This window comes from Lineus longissimus, chromosome 11 (genome assembly GCF_910592395.1).
Source record: "Lineus longissimus chromosome 11, tnLinLong1.2, whole genome shotgun sequence".
NCBI classification, from domain to species: domain Eukaryota; kingdom Metazoa; phylum Nemertea; class Pilidiophora; order Heteronemertea; family Lineidae; genus Lineus; species Lineus longissimus.
In genome coordinates, this window is record NC_088318.1 from 6773851 (window position 1) to 6789598 (window position 15748).

Here is a 15748-nt window from a genome sequence, read left to right on the forward strand (position 1 = left end):
CTAATTGAATAAAATCCGAGTCAGCAGATCTCATTCGGTGTTTAATTGCATTGTATAATGATAAATAGAAGCTGCTTCTTCTTCTTCATGTAAGTTTGGACATTTCCTGAAGTATTCGGCCAAAATCTCAGCGCTCAGTGTGTCAGCTCACAAAGATCACCTCGGTTACATAAGGCCAAAATAAATGGAGACGAGGTCCGTGACAATTGTCAAATTGATTAGATTTTACAAATAGGTGACCTGGTCACAGCAAAACCAGGCGCATGTCGCTCATAGCTTGGCAGGTTAAGATGAAATGGACGTTCATTTCACTGCTGACTGCCTTGAAATCTGAGTACATGTGTGTGGAACGAAGCTAGGGGACAAAACGACCCAGCTGAAATCAGAGTACATCCAATGCCAGCATTATCTCCTATTCTCATTTGGGCCCATCTTCGGTGCGACGTGCGCCTCCTTTTGCTGTGACAGGTCGCACATGCGTTCAGAAGCACAATTGATCACACAGATATCTCTCTGCTCCCAGCTTAATTGAAACATATTCAAAGAGTGGTACAACAAGTAATCTAAAGGGATAGGTCGTTCGTAAGTACTTGTGGTCCAGTTACCTCTTTCACTACTGCACCTGGTACATATCGGGCCCGTACACTGCATACTACTGCCCACAGTAATGCGTACTGCTAAATTTTCCCCAAGTTCTATCGTTCAATCACAGTGAGACAAGACAACCATTAAATACTCATAGGTTGGACTGGAGGTTCCAGACCTATCATTTAGATGCGAGTATGTTTTTAACTGTCCAGTGCATATTTGGAGAAGTATTGAAAAGGTATTTGGTGTGGCAAGTCTACAGATATAAAGACATTATTTGAATTTTGCCAATTTGGCAATAGTGTTTTGCGATTTTTCTGCCAGTTCGCTGAAATGTGTGGAAATATCAATGTCTGTCCAATTTGTCGATTATCAAAAAATTTCCGTGATCAACTACCAGTTTACTTTTCACCATTAACTTGCCCGACTGTCCGGAAGATCATATCAAAATTTCAGATTCACAACCCCACGCAGTATTTGATGCGATGCGGTCAAACAATGAAAATTTAACTGCTAAAAGGCTTAAAAAATCAATGGTGGTCTTGTCTCCAGTCCCTATAACTTTTTGGAAGGTCACAGCTAAAAAAACAGATGGCAGCAGTGCACTCAACTCCATGCACACCTCATCACTAAGATTGGGTAATGCTAGTTATTTCCTAAACCAAGTTGGGATCCAGGCCACCCGGTCTATATCGGGTGCTGACCAGGGTAACAGTACACTTCAAAATCCCTGAGGTAGCGAAAGACTTAAATAGAAATCCACTAATACACAATACCGTAGTGCAGTTATTGTGAATACAAATTCATAGTATTTGTATATCAGTCTACACAACGGCAATGTTGAAATTTATATTTAGTATGTATTTTTGCAATTGGACATTTTTAAATTCAATGACAAATTCAAAATTTTTAACAAACGGTATAGGCAATTATAGACAATTATTTGTACAAGATTAACCGTTTTAAAAACAACGGGCTAGTTGACTTCAGCAAAAAAGGAATTGATTCAGTATAAAATGCTTTGTAAAAGTACACCTTTCACAAACTTCTTGAATTATCAAACAATTTTTTAAAGGATTATTGAGACTTAGGGATTCTGACCCACACCCCTCATTGTATTGCTTTTGACATAATTTATATTCAAGAGCCCGATGTGACAGGACCTGCCTCCACATATCAGGGGCATACAATGTCATAAATATCACAATATCATAAATATCAACCATTGAACGATGGTTAGGACTACCTCTGGGCGGATGTTTCAGAATGGTTTTGGAGTTCGGTGTAGATAATTTGGTTTTAACACATACGTAATGCTGTTATCTGTGTGCCTAATCATGCGTCAATTGGAATGACAGACTCTGATTTGGCAATGGGTGTCTGACTGCCACATGATCATTTGGGTAGGAGCCAATTTTCTCAGGGCTTTGTCACCCTGGAGAATAAATTCCCCACATTGTCGAGCATCTTATCAGGCCTTCCAGTTTGCCGAGCTTGCCTGTCCTGGGAAAGGAAATTTTATTTTAAAAAGTTAGAAAAACTTTGTAGTTGGGTCTTTCACCAAAATGTTTTTGTGTTTATCTGGTTATAAGGTTCTTCAAGCATGATATGATTTCCATCAAATAAAGAGAAAATTGCACAGTTGATTTGTCCTATGGAAAACGAACAAATTGTGAATTATGCATGGATTGATTTTGTGTGGGCACCACAGAGTAACCCGCTGGTTAATTTACTTTGAAATTGAGTGCATATGATGACATATTATATCAGATGATCATTGTTTATTTTAGAAGCGAGCCAAAGGCCTGCTGTTGGAAGATGAGACAAGGTCGACACAAGTCTTGTGCAATCCTGCCCAATGTACTGGTCCCGACATAGGCATTGACAAAATCATATTCTCTAGTTTCTCACTTCTAACATCCAGTCAGATCTTTACCACGTGCACATTTCTAGGCCCGTAATGGGGGAACTTTTAGGCCTTCTATTCAAGCCACTATTGCCATTGAGATCTGTAATCTGATCAAGTGCCTTTAATTGTGTTCTTTGTAACTTATCTACCAGAAGACATATTTGAGAAAAACAATTATTGAGATTTAGGGATTTGAACCCGCACCCCTCATTGTATTGCTTTCGACATAATTTAAATATGCCCACATCACTAAGCTCATCCAATTGGTGAGTCATAGATCATCTGATCACCTGAATTCGGTGATGATGACCTACGACCTGTCTACTTGGCTGTTTTGTGTCACTTCTGTTTCTACATGACTACAACACTGTTGTGGCCAAACAAATAATCTTAAAATTGAGCACCTTTCTTTGGATATACACATTGATACCCGACATGAACATACAAAAATAAATTTTTCAATATAATCCATGGAATCATATGAAACCCACAAGCAAACCTGAAGATGTCATCACATCTTATCATGTTATGGCACACTCATATTATTGATTAGTTCGGGTAAAATTAAATATTCTGCAGTAATTCTTTTACTCTGGTATTTCTTATTGCACTGACTGAGAAATTAGTGGTTTTAACAAACGAAATTGTTATTCTGAACCATTTAAATGGTTATTTTTTGCTACTTTTGTAGCTAGAACAACTAATTATTGGTTAGTGTCACTACTACATGTACTTTTACTCATTTTACTGTTGGTGCAATAAAAACTTCCAGATACATTGGAACCACCCTTAGCGGACACCTCTCTATCAAGGACAACCTCTCTATTAAGGACACTAGGTTTGGTCCCAAATTGGTTGTTTCCATTCAATTTGACCTCTCAAATCAGGACACCTCTCTATTAAGGATAGCACTTGTCGGTCCCGAGGGTGTCCTTAATAGAGAGGTTCTACTGTAAGTAGTTTTACAAATAAATTTTAAGACTGTTCTATCTAAAAGACACGTGATTTTCTGTGATGCCATCCAAAATTATCACTTACCAATCTGAGCGGTTTGTTCGAGATGTTAACACGGGTTAGTGTAATTGACCACACAAGTGCACAAAGACCCCTGAGTAAATAGGCTAAAGGCCAGAAGTATCATTTGATTAACATGCAGGTGAATTTCCCTGCTAATTAGCCTCGTTAGAAGGGTACAGATAAGTCTATATCCAAGGGCGCGTCATCACACGAGACATATCTATGAGTCACTTGATCACCATGGACTTTTATGATCCTGAAGCCGCATTCATCACTACCAAGTTGAGCACCCAATGCAGATGTCACAGTCATTTCAAGGTCCCCATCCCTGCCACTGGATTCACGATGGTAATGACCAGAGAAAACATACCTCACACCTGCCAAAGCAAACAATTCATAGCATTAGACATTCCTTTGAGTGACACATGGAATTCTACTAATTTACAGAGGCAGGATGCTTCTTTCATAAAGGCAACTTCACTCAATGTATGATCTTGACCGAGTTGAAACCATTGATAGGGTAGTTGAATTTACATCATGTATCAAAATAAAATTGAGAATAGGAAAGATTGAACATTGTTGAATCCCAATAAACATTATCATGCAAGTCCCGGGTGTCCCTACTAAAATCAAAACACACCAGTTGTCCTCCATGCAAAAACATATAGCCTACTCTCTCCACCTTTCCATTTGGATGTGTCAGGATCTTTAGATTGGGCTTAATTAATATCAAGACCCTGCTACTGGACATGGCCCAGTGAATGCCAAAACTTGCCTGATTCTTTGAACAGTTTGAGCCATTTGGCCCTCTCCTCAATGGGTATGTTGAAATAACGATCATCTGGTTCATCTGGGGTCTTAAGGAACCATGGTATGTGCTGCAGCAGGATGATTTGTTTGCAACCTTTAGCTCTGCTGTCTGCTAGCTCTTCTTCCAACCATCTATCGTGGTCTTCTTTAAGGGTTGCTACCTGGACAAATCACAAATGTGGAAATATCAAGTACTGGCGGTGCATCCATTGGTAAAGATTAATAGATAACAAGCTAAAGAAAGTACAGTAGAACCTCTCCATTAAGACAGGCGTTATGGATCTATCTCACCAGGATCGTAGCTTGGATATCTCATGCACAGGGATGGGCAGTAACTCACTGCACTGGGTGGAAGCATAACAGTTGAGTCTTCCACCCAGAAAACAGCGCAGGCGAGTTGCACCAAACAACAGACCTAAATGAGGCTTGTGAAAATTATCTACACTGAATCATCATGGCAGTGCACACGTTTTCAAACCCATACCTACCTTACTGGGATCCTTGATATACTGTGTGTTCGGAGAAATGAATTTCACACCACCACACCAAAAGGAAAAGTAGTCATCACCAAAGTTGGCTTTGTATCTATCCACAGTTTCAGGTGTAGGTGTATTTCCAATGTCATGGTTGCCAGGGATACAAAACAAGGGAATGGAAGGAACTAATTTTGAGAAAGCCAATCTGAAGTCGCATTCTTGGTTCTCCCTGTCAGGCTGACCTGAAGAAAATATGTAAATTATCGAGATTATACTGATTGAGAGTGTTCGGCAACAGCCGGTTTCCAACTAACATTTTATACAATATTAACTGTCCCTTTGATTGGTTCGTTGAAAAGAATGCTGCCAGTGATGACCACCACTGGTAAAAATCTGGAATACCAAATTGTAAACTACCCACTTGGGAAGGTAAATGGCATGAATCATTATCGTACCTGGTAAATCGTTGGCAATATCCCCTGTCACAATGACGAATTTTGGCTTTGGAACCATCCTATTAAGTGCCTCAACACACTTATTTGAATTGTCTATCTCCCACGACCATCTGGAAAAAAACATACTTAAATCAATTAATGCACACAAAGGTATTTTTCGAGTAACCATTTCCATTAAATGAAGCTACATGCCACGGAATTGTTTTCTGAGATACATGAGACCTTACTAACCCTCTTTTGCTTTCATTCCCTCCGACCATAGTTCCCATCATTCCATACTGAATATCGGTTACTTGAACAAAGTAGAATGGCTCCTTCCATTCACCATTGTTTGCTGAAATAATAACACATACGTATGTAACAGCACATGGTATATATATGGTAAAGGACCCATTGGGGGCATTGCCTTGGCAGTCGGTGCTCAAAGCAGGAAGCCATATTCACACGATCTCCAGTCAGTGGCACACTGTGACAAAGTTACTTGGATATGGAAGTAGAACCTCACCTTGAAGACACCTCTGCCAGACACTGACACATAGCGGACATGTCTGTCAGTCCCCATTTTTTGAAAACATTTCCAATAACATAAACCTCTGTATGATGGACACCTCTCTACTCTGAATTGCAGACAATTGATGGCAACATTTTTGCACGGAGAGCTGGGTGGAAGCATTGTTGATTTCTCCACCCACCAAACGAGGGACCGCAACGAGGCTGGTGAAAACAATTTATGGCCCATTCTGAAATGTTTTGTCCACATCATTTGGGGCTCTGGAGCGTGGACGACTGATTGGATTTCTCCCAGTTTAGTTTTTACCAACTCTCTAGGCTGTGCAACCAAACAAGACCAAACAGAAATTTTGAGTCTGGCAAACTTTTTAACTGAAAAACCCACTACATTACAACTCAAAGATTGGTAAATGTGATAGAGTTAATTTTGGTCTGCTGGCCCACTGGACCAATGAGTAGTGAACCACACTGTGGGCCTGTAGACTTCTTCAGAGGAAATTTACCGACTATGAATAGAATTCTTTTTTTAAGATTCTAATCTTATCAGACATAAAGATTCAACCAGAGACCCATCCTGAGGAAATCAGGGGTTAATGTTCGCTTCTCCGGCCCTGCGTGGTGAACATTAAACCCACAATTTCCTCAGGATGCCAGAGACCTGGAATAAAATGAAATGGCCAGGGCCATTGTGCTCACCTCATGTGGAGGAAAGATGGATAAAGAGCATGGTATTGTGTCATGTAGTGTTAGGTTTGATGTAGGTCCAAGCAATTACAATTTCCCCAAAATGGCCAATTTACAGTACATTCGACCTCTGTGACCTTGAAAAGTAGGTCAAATCAAAGAAGACCCGGGTGACACATTGAATGGTTGTTAGAATTAGATGTACCTATGATATAAAATTGGTGCCAATCGGGCAATCATTACTAGGAATAATGGCATTTTGAAGAATTTAGGATTTGGCCCCCTCCCTGGAGGCCAAACGGCAAATCAGATCGCACCAAACTTCGGTACCTGAGATCACCTGACCAAGGGGTACATGTGTACTTAATTTGTGATCAATAGTCATTGCAGTTAAGAAACGTGCCATAGTTACGGCCTGACGGCGAATTTACGCTATTTGACCTCTGTGACCTTGACAAGAAGGTCAAATTAAAAACCTGTGTGACATATACTGTATGGTGGTTAGATGTACCCATGATATCAAATTGGTGGCAATCGGGCAAGAAGTTAAGGAATAATCACATTTTTAAGGTTTTTGGATTTTGCCCCCTGGTGGTCAAGTGGTGAATCATATTGGACCAAACTTCGGTCCGAGATCACCTGACTAAGGGGTAAATGTGTACCAAATTTGGTATCAATAGTCATTGCAGTTTAGAAACGTGCCATCGTTACATCCTAAAGGCCAATTTACACCATTTGACCTCTGTGACCTTGAAAAGGAGGTCAAATCAAAAACCCGGAGGATATATGATGCACCTTTGCTAGAAGTACCTACCATATTTTTTTCAAAATTTCCCGACAACTATTAAGGGAGATATTGCATATTTTCACTTTTAACGTTTGGCCCCCTGGTGGCCAAACAATGAAACGAATCGGACCGAAACTTGGTCTCCAAGGTGTCATTACATAAGGGTACATGTGTACCAAGTTTCAACTCAATAGCTCTAACAGTTACGAAACGTGCCCTGCTAACGGACGACGGACGACGACGACGACGACGACGACGACGACGGACGACGGACGCCACGGTATGGGATAAGCTCACCTCTGCTAAGAGGTGAGCTAAAAACCCAACAATGTGGACATTTTATTTGTCGCCGACTTTTCTTACAAAAGTTATAATTACCATATTCAAATCCTCCTAGCTGTTTATCAACTGATGGTACAAATGATCCAAAACGAGGAGGAGAATCCGCCATTTTCAACACGATATTACCTCTTAGCTGTTCTTGTGTTAAAAGTGCCTGAAATAATGAAATGAAATGTCCTGGGGACATTGTGCTCACCTGGGAATCATTTAGTGGCAGATGAAATGACATATGGAGGTTAAATTGACTTTTAGATATGACAAAATGTGGTACTGTCAATGACACTTTTAGAGTTTGACCTCTGTGAACTTGATAAACTAGGTCACAATTGACCTAAATTCGGTCAACTTGTACAGATGCCCAATAGGTGTCTCCATATAATATTTGAAAAATCTCTGACAAATAGTAGTGAAACGTATCAACTTCAATGGAATTTTAGAGTTTGACCTTTCTGACCTTGGAAACTAGGTCAAGGTGAAAGTGCGGATATAATAATCAGTAGCTGAATAAACAAAACATGGATTCATGTTTCCAAAATCAATGTGCAAAGCACGTTCTCACTCACAACGTTATCTGACGTCGCCGTTCACGTGCAAATTCCAAGTGAATGCATTGTTGTGGGCCAAAAGACGTTGTAATGTTCAATGCAGCCCTGAAAATTTCTTGCTTTTCATCAATGTTCTCAATACTAAATGAAGGATTGGTCAACCTTGAATAAACGTTTTACAACTTAATTTCATATTTTTTGAATAATTTGATCCCCATCTGTCCATACAAAATTTTAGAACATTTTATGATATAGAAGACTTCAGGGGCTCTGTCATTGGCTCTTAGAAATTCTATGATTCGACACGCTATCATCGGGCCATGTCTTTAGTGGAAAAACTTTAAAAAATTATTCCTTAAAAAGCCTCGGCACAGGGGTTCAACTTACATAAGCGGCTGGCACCCATAGGAAGAAACATGTTGCATGTATACAGGGGGTCCAGAAAAAACGCAACCAGATACTTCCACTACCTGGGCGGGTTAAAACCATTGATACCAGTGGATGGGGAATCTTTCTAGGAGAGGAATGATAATAAGATTGACCGATTTGGTTCAGTAGTTTTTGTTGTAGAGCCTATTTTGTGAAGTACAGACAGGCTTCATCTTCGCTTAGGAAAAATCGAGCTGTGCCGGTAAATTGAACTTAGTAAGTAGGTGGATTAAATGTAAGGTAATAAAACTGATATGAGACAATATCAACAAGGTCCCTGTGGTGACTATTTGCAACTGAATAAAGGTCGTGTAAGCATGGCCTGGCCTCAGCACACCACCAAGAGGTTTGTAACCTGCAACAGAAGCGTTCTGTTTTTCTGCATTGAACCTGACCAAGGGACTCCAACCTTGCTTCACAAAATCATCTCTACAACAAAAACTACTGAACAAAACTGGTCGATCTTGTATCATTCTTCTTCTAGAAAGATTCCCCAGCCACTGGTAGTGGTATCAATGGTTTAACCACCTGGTAGTGGAAGTATCCGGTTGCGTCTCTTCTGGACCACCCTAGTATATAGGTCAAACCAAAGTTGGTATGACATGTGATCCTTGCTTGGACTGATGTACCATAAAAATATCATCGAAAACAACTTAACAAGTCAACAATAAGCGAGACATTGCAATTTTTACCTTTTTTAGTTTTGGCCTCCTCAGTGACGTGGTTGCCACTGTCGAGAATCAGATATCAGACCGAAATTCGGTGTCGGTGGTTATATGACGTAGGGAGTCATGTGTACCCAAATTTCAAGTTCATACAGCGGTTAAGAAACATATAGTTAAGTTACACTCAAATGGCCAATTGACGCCATTTGACCTCAATGACCTTTGAAATTAGGTAAAATCAAACACCCTTATGATATTTGCTGTAGGCCTATCCTTGTTAGGAGAACCTACCATAAAATATTTATCGAAAACGAGTCACTCATAAGAGAGATATCCCACTTTTTAGGTTTCCACTTCTGGCCCCTTTTGGTGGCCAAGTAAAGAATCAGATCGGACCGAAATTCACTGGCATGACTGAGGTCACCTGACCTGGGGTCCGGTGTATGAAGTCAACAAACATGGTCAACAGGTCAATGCGAGGCTAATGAGCTTTTTTGGGAAAGCCTGTAGGCCTAGGCCTAGGCCTACAATTTTACGAAAGACCATGGATTGATCTAGGCCTATGCAAATGTATGTTGTATAACACTATACAGACTTACGGAAACTGGCAAAATATATCAACCGTTCAGTATCCCTAACTGAAACTCGAAGCCCAATCAAGTACCAGGCCAGGGGCCAAACTCAGAAGAAAACTCTTAAGTTGGCCCGGATACGACGGTTGGCCCTACGAGCATGACGAGTAATACTAGTGTCGCGCATACCCACCCTGGTATCCAGTCAGAACGGCCCCTGGCCAAAACGGCCCCGCTTTAAATAGAGTCAAAACGGCCCCGAGTCAAAACGGCCCCGGGTCAAAACGGCCCTGGGTCAAAACGGCCCTTGGTAGTTCAGTGGTAGTAACCTATCTGAACTAGATAACTGTTTTTACTCCGTGCGTGTAACCAGTGGTAACGAGATAAGAAAGCAGATGTTATGCACTTTTAAAACTTAGAAGTTGCGTTATCTGGTTTTTGGCCTGTTCGCCCATATCATTGTTATTATTATTAATCTTCTCTACATTATTCTCTATATGTAGGGCTAATGTAGGTCTACACCATCGAACTTTATTCAGGTCCGTGATCACACAGAAAAATATAAGATCATTAATTAAGCAAGGGGAATTAATCAAGGCTACTTTTCGTGATATTTGCTGAGGTTCCTTTTACCTTTAACTTCTAGACATCTATTTTGTTCAATAATTTTACATCTGACCAAATACATAGAGTGGAGAGGGATCGCACTGTCTCTTTAATCTTGTGACTGAGCTCATTGTGAACAGTGATCACATGCCAAAGGTGATGCGAATTCACTGTCTCTTTGATATTGCAGCTAATTAGAGCTAATTGCGAACACTAATCACATGCCAAAGGTGATGCGAATTCACTGTCTCTTTGATATTGCGGCTAATTAGAGCTAATTGCGAACACATATTGTTTTAAGATAACAAGTGCATATGAACAAGTGTGATATGGTTTTATTCTCTGCCTGTATTTTATATGTTTTGATTTGATTTGATGAACTGTAACAGTGACGACTGTATGTAAATGTTGTCATTACCGGTATAATTGATAATAAACTACTAAGTATGAGTTAAAACGAAACAGGTATTCCGTATTGATTTGTCTTCAATTTGACTATGAATGATGATGCAATTCATGACTGCATGCCGACTAACCGGTGGTTCATATAGATCCTAGTCTTCTCATTTCTCATTTCTTTCTCATTTAGAAGTATGGATATACGACGGTTGATTGGCATGCATGACTGTGGCCCAGACAAAAAGCCCCTCGATCTACTAAGTACTTCTGAATAAACATTGCCAAGCATGCAAACAGTACTAAGAATGAAGACTACAAATTCTTGAGGTCTAGATCACAGGATCGAAGTTCCCACCCCTAAAAATACTTATCCCTAAACCGCCTCAACTATACACTCAACTATACCCGCCCACTTCACACGATACCCTACACTCTCCGATTCCACTCTCCGACGCTATAGGTGCCCATTTGACCCGGGGCCGTTTTGACTCTATTAAAGCGGGGGCCGTTTTGACCAGGGGCCGTTCTGACTGGTAAGCCCCACCCTGACGGTCAATGTTATCCAATAGTACATTATAATAGCCTCGGTCATGTGATCTGTGAGATTTCGCGGGAAATGAAATTGTAAACAAACGCACGTGCGCAGTTCAAATGTCAACAAATACACGTTGTTGTTTCCCGGTGTTTGAAAAGGGGTTTTTAAAGGGGGACTACAGGTAGGAGCTGGGGGTGAAATTGGTGGTATTTCATTTTTCTCATATGTGCAATGAGGGGCGTTAGCCTCAGGGGATGGGGACTGTGTTGACCGCCGTGTTTAGGGGTCATATACGCATAGGCCTATATCTGCATGAGTCAATTACATTGAGGGGGGTGTTGGATACTGTGTTATGTTACACCCTGTATAATAATATCAGTAGTGGTCGCACAAATGTGCTTGTGTTGTAGCCATCTTGGGCTTGTCACAACTTCCGGTATAATCACCAATAAACCAGTTTATTGTTGTTATGAAATCCATCTATAGTTCCTAAATCTGATATCTTCCAAGGATCAAGACATGACATTTGGCGACGAGGGTAAACTAACTTTCGGCAACATCACTTCGTAAGCGGTATCTCGCGTGTATCTGTGCATAAATCGAGGTAGAATCGGGGCAGAACCCTGCTCGGTTGCTCTGCGCACATCATCATACATCGTATCGGCCAGTGCAGTGCATCGCATATGCATTCGGAGAGCGCGATCGCTACTGGCAACCTTTTGGTCGCTCGTGGGACCCACTTTGATGATCGCCGCCCAGACCCTCACGTGACCCGCGTGTTAATAGATGGCGACGGTGTTGTTCCAGGCGGCGGTCGACCTGCATATTTAATGCTTTCCCTGTGTATTTGAGTATAAACTTGTACGATAAATGATAAGCGTGCGTGATCCGTGGTTGATGGATACTAATATCATAATATGGGGGAAGGCGCCGTGGAGGTCTATAGCCAGGGTGGGGTGGGGGTTATAGTTAGGATGATGGTATCATGGCCGTTGACCGAAAAGCAGTGGGGGAGGACCAGGGAATATGGGGGCTATAGATATATTTGAGTATAGATTTATACGATAAATGATAAGCGTTTGTGATCCGTAATTGTGGATACTAATATCATATAATAAATATGTTTTTGTCCGCTCGGAACTGTTTAATCTACAGACATAGGCATCACACTGTAGGCCCTAATAAGATCAATACCCATGTCGTGATTTTACTATTTAGCAAATTTTATCCCGGCAAATTATATATTAATGTGATTTGTTACTATTGATTGATTATTGGCAACAATCACTGTTCATTGATAAGTTCGAGGAAAAATGTTGAGATCAACTTTGTTATCCGAAGCGTATAGGCCTAGGATTGATTGATTATGTCGTTTATCTTGTAATATTCATGTAACTATGTACACTGTATTATGATGTACTGTCTGTACTTTTCTGATAGGGGTGTCTACAAAACCAAGACCCAAGACCCAAGACCTACAAAACCAAGACCCAAGACCCAAGATGTTGATGGGTCTTGGTTTTGTAGGTCTTGGTTTTGTAGACACCCGTGTGGGTGTCTACAAAACCAAGACCCAAGACCCAAGACCTACAAAACCAAGACCCCCACCTACAAAACCAAGACCTACAAAACCAAGACCCATCAACATCTTGGGTCTATGGTCTTGGTTTTGTAGGTCTTGGGTCTTGGGTCTTGGGTCTTGGTTTTGTAGACACTCTTGTGATAGCTGTGCAACTGCAAGTAAATACTTAGTTAGTTCATCACCTTTCGTACAGATGGCAGTGCAGGTGAGGGGTTTGGTGTGTTTGGGAAAGGTCTCACCTTGAGCGGTTGAGGACAATGTCACAACCAGAGGATTTTTAACTATGGTATGGGTTTGCCAAGGCTTCTTTGAGGGTTTATAACGAATTATGGGCTTATCCCCCCGCATTGATGTATCTGTAGTCGTCACAATCAACTATCATGTCGGTACTTTACGCATATTACATGTCCGTGTATGTAAAGTTTCTTGTACTGTGCTATTAATTATGTAACTTTTCTTGTACAATAAATTTTTTTCACATTTGACAGTACCTAGAGTTTTTGCTTCGTCTTTGCTGTTCGGATGACGTATTTCACTGTACCGGTAATCACTGCTATCTTAGCGGATACACGCTGAGGGTTCCAATAAGAAAACCGTACGAGTGGCAGATTTTCTACGGCTCTGAAAGCAATCACTGTTATCCTTAAGGAGACACACTGAGGGTCCCCAGCAGCGATCAACTTGGTTATCTGGATAGTCTTGATAGATAATTGGCAGTAATCACTGTTATCCTTAAGGAGACACACTGAGGGTCCCCAGCAGCGATCAACTTGGTTATCGGAGTAGTCTTGATAGATAATTGGCAGTAACCACTGCTATCCTTAAGGAGACACACTGAGGGTCCCCAGCAGCGATCAACTTGGTTATCGGAGTAGTCTTGATAGATAATTGGCAGTAATCACTGCTATCCTTAAGGAGACACACTGAGGGTCCCCAGCAGCGATCAACTTGGTTATCGGAGTAGTCTTGATAGATAATTGGCAGTAATCACTGTTATCCTTAAGGAGACACAATGAGGGTCCCCAGCAGCGATCAACTTGGTTATCTGGATAGTCTTGATAGATAATTGGCAGTAATCGTTGTTATCCTTAAGGAGACACACTGAGGGTCCCCAGCAGCGATCAACTTGGTTATCTGAATAGTCTTGATAGATAATTGGCAGTAATCGTTGTTATCCTTAAGGAGACACACTGAGGGTCCCCAGCAGCGATCAACTTGGTTATCGGAGTAGTCTTGATAGATAATTGGCAGTAATCACTGTTATCCTTAAGGAGACACAATGAGGGTTCCCAGCAGCGATCAACTTGGTTATCTGAATAGTCTTGATAGATAATTGGCAGTAATCGTTGTTATCCTTAAGGAGACACACTGAGGGTCCCCAGCAGCGATCAACTTGGTTATCTGAATAGTCTTGATAGATAATTGGCAGTAATCGTTGTTATCCTTAAGGAGACACACTGAGGGTCCCCAGCAGCGATCAACTTGGTTATCTGGATAGTCTTGATAGATAATTGGCAGTAATCACTGTTATCTTTAAGGAGACACACTGAGGGTCCCCAGCAGCGATCAACTTGGTTATCTGGATAGTCTTGATAGATAATTGGCAGTAATCACTGTTATCCTTAAGAAGACACACTGGCTGTGACTGTATCATCTCTCTCACCATGTAGACAACTTGGCAGAGCAGCCAAGACTGATTTGGCCTGGCTGTGACTGTCTCATCTCTCTCACCATGTAGACAACTTGGCAGAGCAGCCAGGACTGATTTGGCCTGGCTGTGACTTCCTCATCTCTCTCACCATTTGACAACTTAATAATAATATTGCCCTACTGCCTTTTTCATGAATTAATTTTGAGCATTATGTTTACAACGTAGTTGACAATAATTATAGTGAGAGAGATGAGACAGTCACAGCCAGGCCAAATCAGTCTTGGCTGCTCTGCCAAGTTGTCAACATGGTGAGAGAGATGAGGAAGTCACAGCCAGGCCGAATCAGTCCTGGCTGCTCCACCGTGTTGACAACATGATGAGAGAGATTAGGAAGTCACAGCTAGGCCGAATCAGTCCTGGCTGCTCCACCGTGTTGACAACATGATGAGAGTGATGAGACAGTCACAGCTAGGCCGCATCAGTCTTCGCCGCACTGCCTAGTTATTGATATGGCGAGAGAGATGAGACAGTCACAGCCAGGCCAAATCAGTCTTGGCTGCTCTGCCAAGTTGTCTACACGGTGAGAGAGATGAGAGACAGTCACAGCCAGGCATCGCCCTCGCTGTCATAATTCGTCGTCCCCCCGACTTAATAAGTCGCCCCCCCCCCCCCCCGACTTAATAAGTCGTCCCCCCCGCGAGATAATAAGTCGTCCCCCCGACTTACTAGGTCGTCCCCCCGAGATAATAAGTCGTCCCCCCGACATAATAAGTCGTCCCCCCGAGATAATAAGTCGTCCCCCCGACTTACTAAGTCGTCCTCCCGACTTACTAAGTCTTCCCCCCGACTTACTAAGTCGTCCCCCGAGATAATAAGTCGTCCCCCCGACTTAATAAGTCGTCCCGCCGAGAATTTTTTTTTTCGATGTCCTTTCCCAGCCAACGTAGATTTCAGAGAAAAATTCAATAATTTTAGTGCTTAAATGAAAAGTCCATAGGCCTACTACAAGAGGGCAAGCACGATAATACTAGTAACCTGATGTCAGCAGTACAGTGAAGATAGTAGTCTACATGTTAGTTCATAATAATAACAGCTCAAGAAACCACAGATCCCGGCGCCCCCCGCCCACTGACGAAGACCCAGTCGCGCAACTCGATCCATCTCACCCGATCTCACCCTGGCCAAG

The 15748-nt window shown here is 41.7% G+C and overlaps 1 protein-coding gene across 1 annotated transcript; it reads right to left on the reverse strand.

Annotated features, from left to right (window-relative positions):
• Nucleotides 1–1451: 1451 nt before the first annotated feature.
• Nucleotides 1452–11367, reverse strand: LOC135495721 (serine/threonine-protein phosphatase CPPED1-like). Its single transcript, XM_064784593.1, has 7 exons — nucleotides 11339–11367; nucleotides 7615–7732; nucleotides 5487–5589; nucleotides 5256–5365; nucleotides 4809–5042; nucleotides 4290–4481; nucleotides 1452–3891 (listed from the first exon to the last, which is right to left on the reverse strand). Exons 2-7 carry the CDS (start codon nucleotides 7685–7687, stop codon nucleotides 3680–3682), a joined length of 924 nt encoding a protein of 307 aa, XP_064640663.1. The 5' UTR covers nucleotides 7688–7732; nucleotides 11339–11367; the 3' UTR covers nucleotides 1452–3679.
• Nucleotides 11368–15748: the final 4381 nt, after the last annotated feature.

What these genes read in the sequence shown, in the direction of transcription:
- LOC135495721 (XM_064784593.1), bottom strand. Translation starts at nt 7,687, where the DNA reads ATGGCGGATTCTCCTCCTCGTTTTGGATCATTTGTACCATCAGTTGAT. An exon ending in GCTAGGAGGATTTGAATATG is followed by an intron (nt 5,590 to 7,614) that starts GTAATTATAACT and finishes TTATTATTTCAG; the next exon opens with CAAACAATGGTGAATGGAAG. An exon ending in CAAACTGTTCAAAGAATCAG is followed by an intron (nt 3,892 to 4,289) that starts GCAAGTTTTGGC and finishes TTGCTTTGGCAG; the next exon opens with GTGTGAGGTATGTTTTCTCT.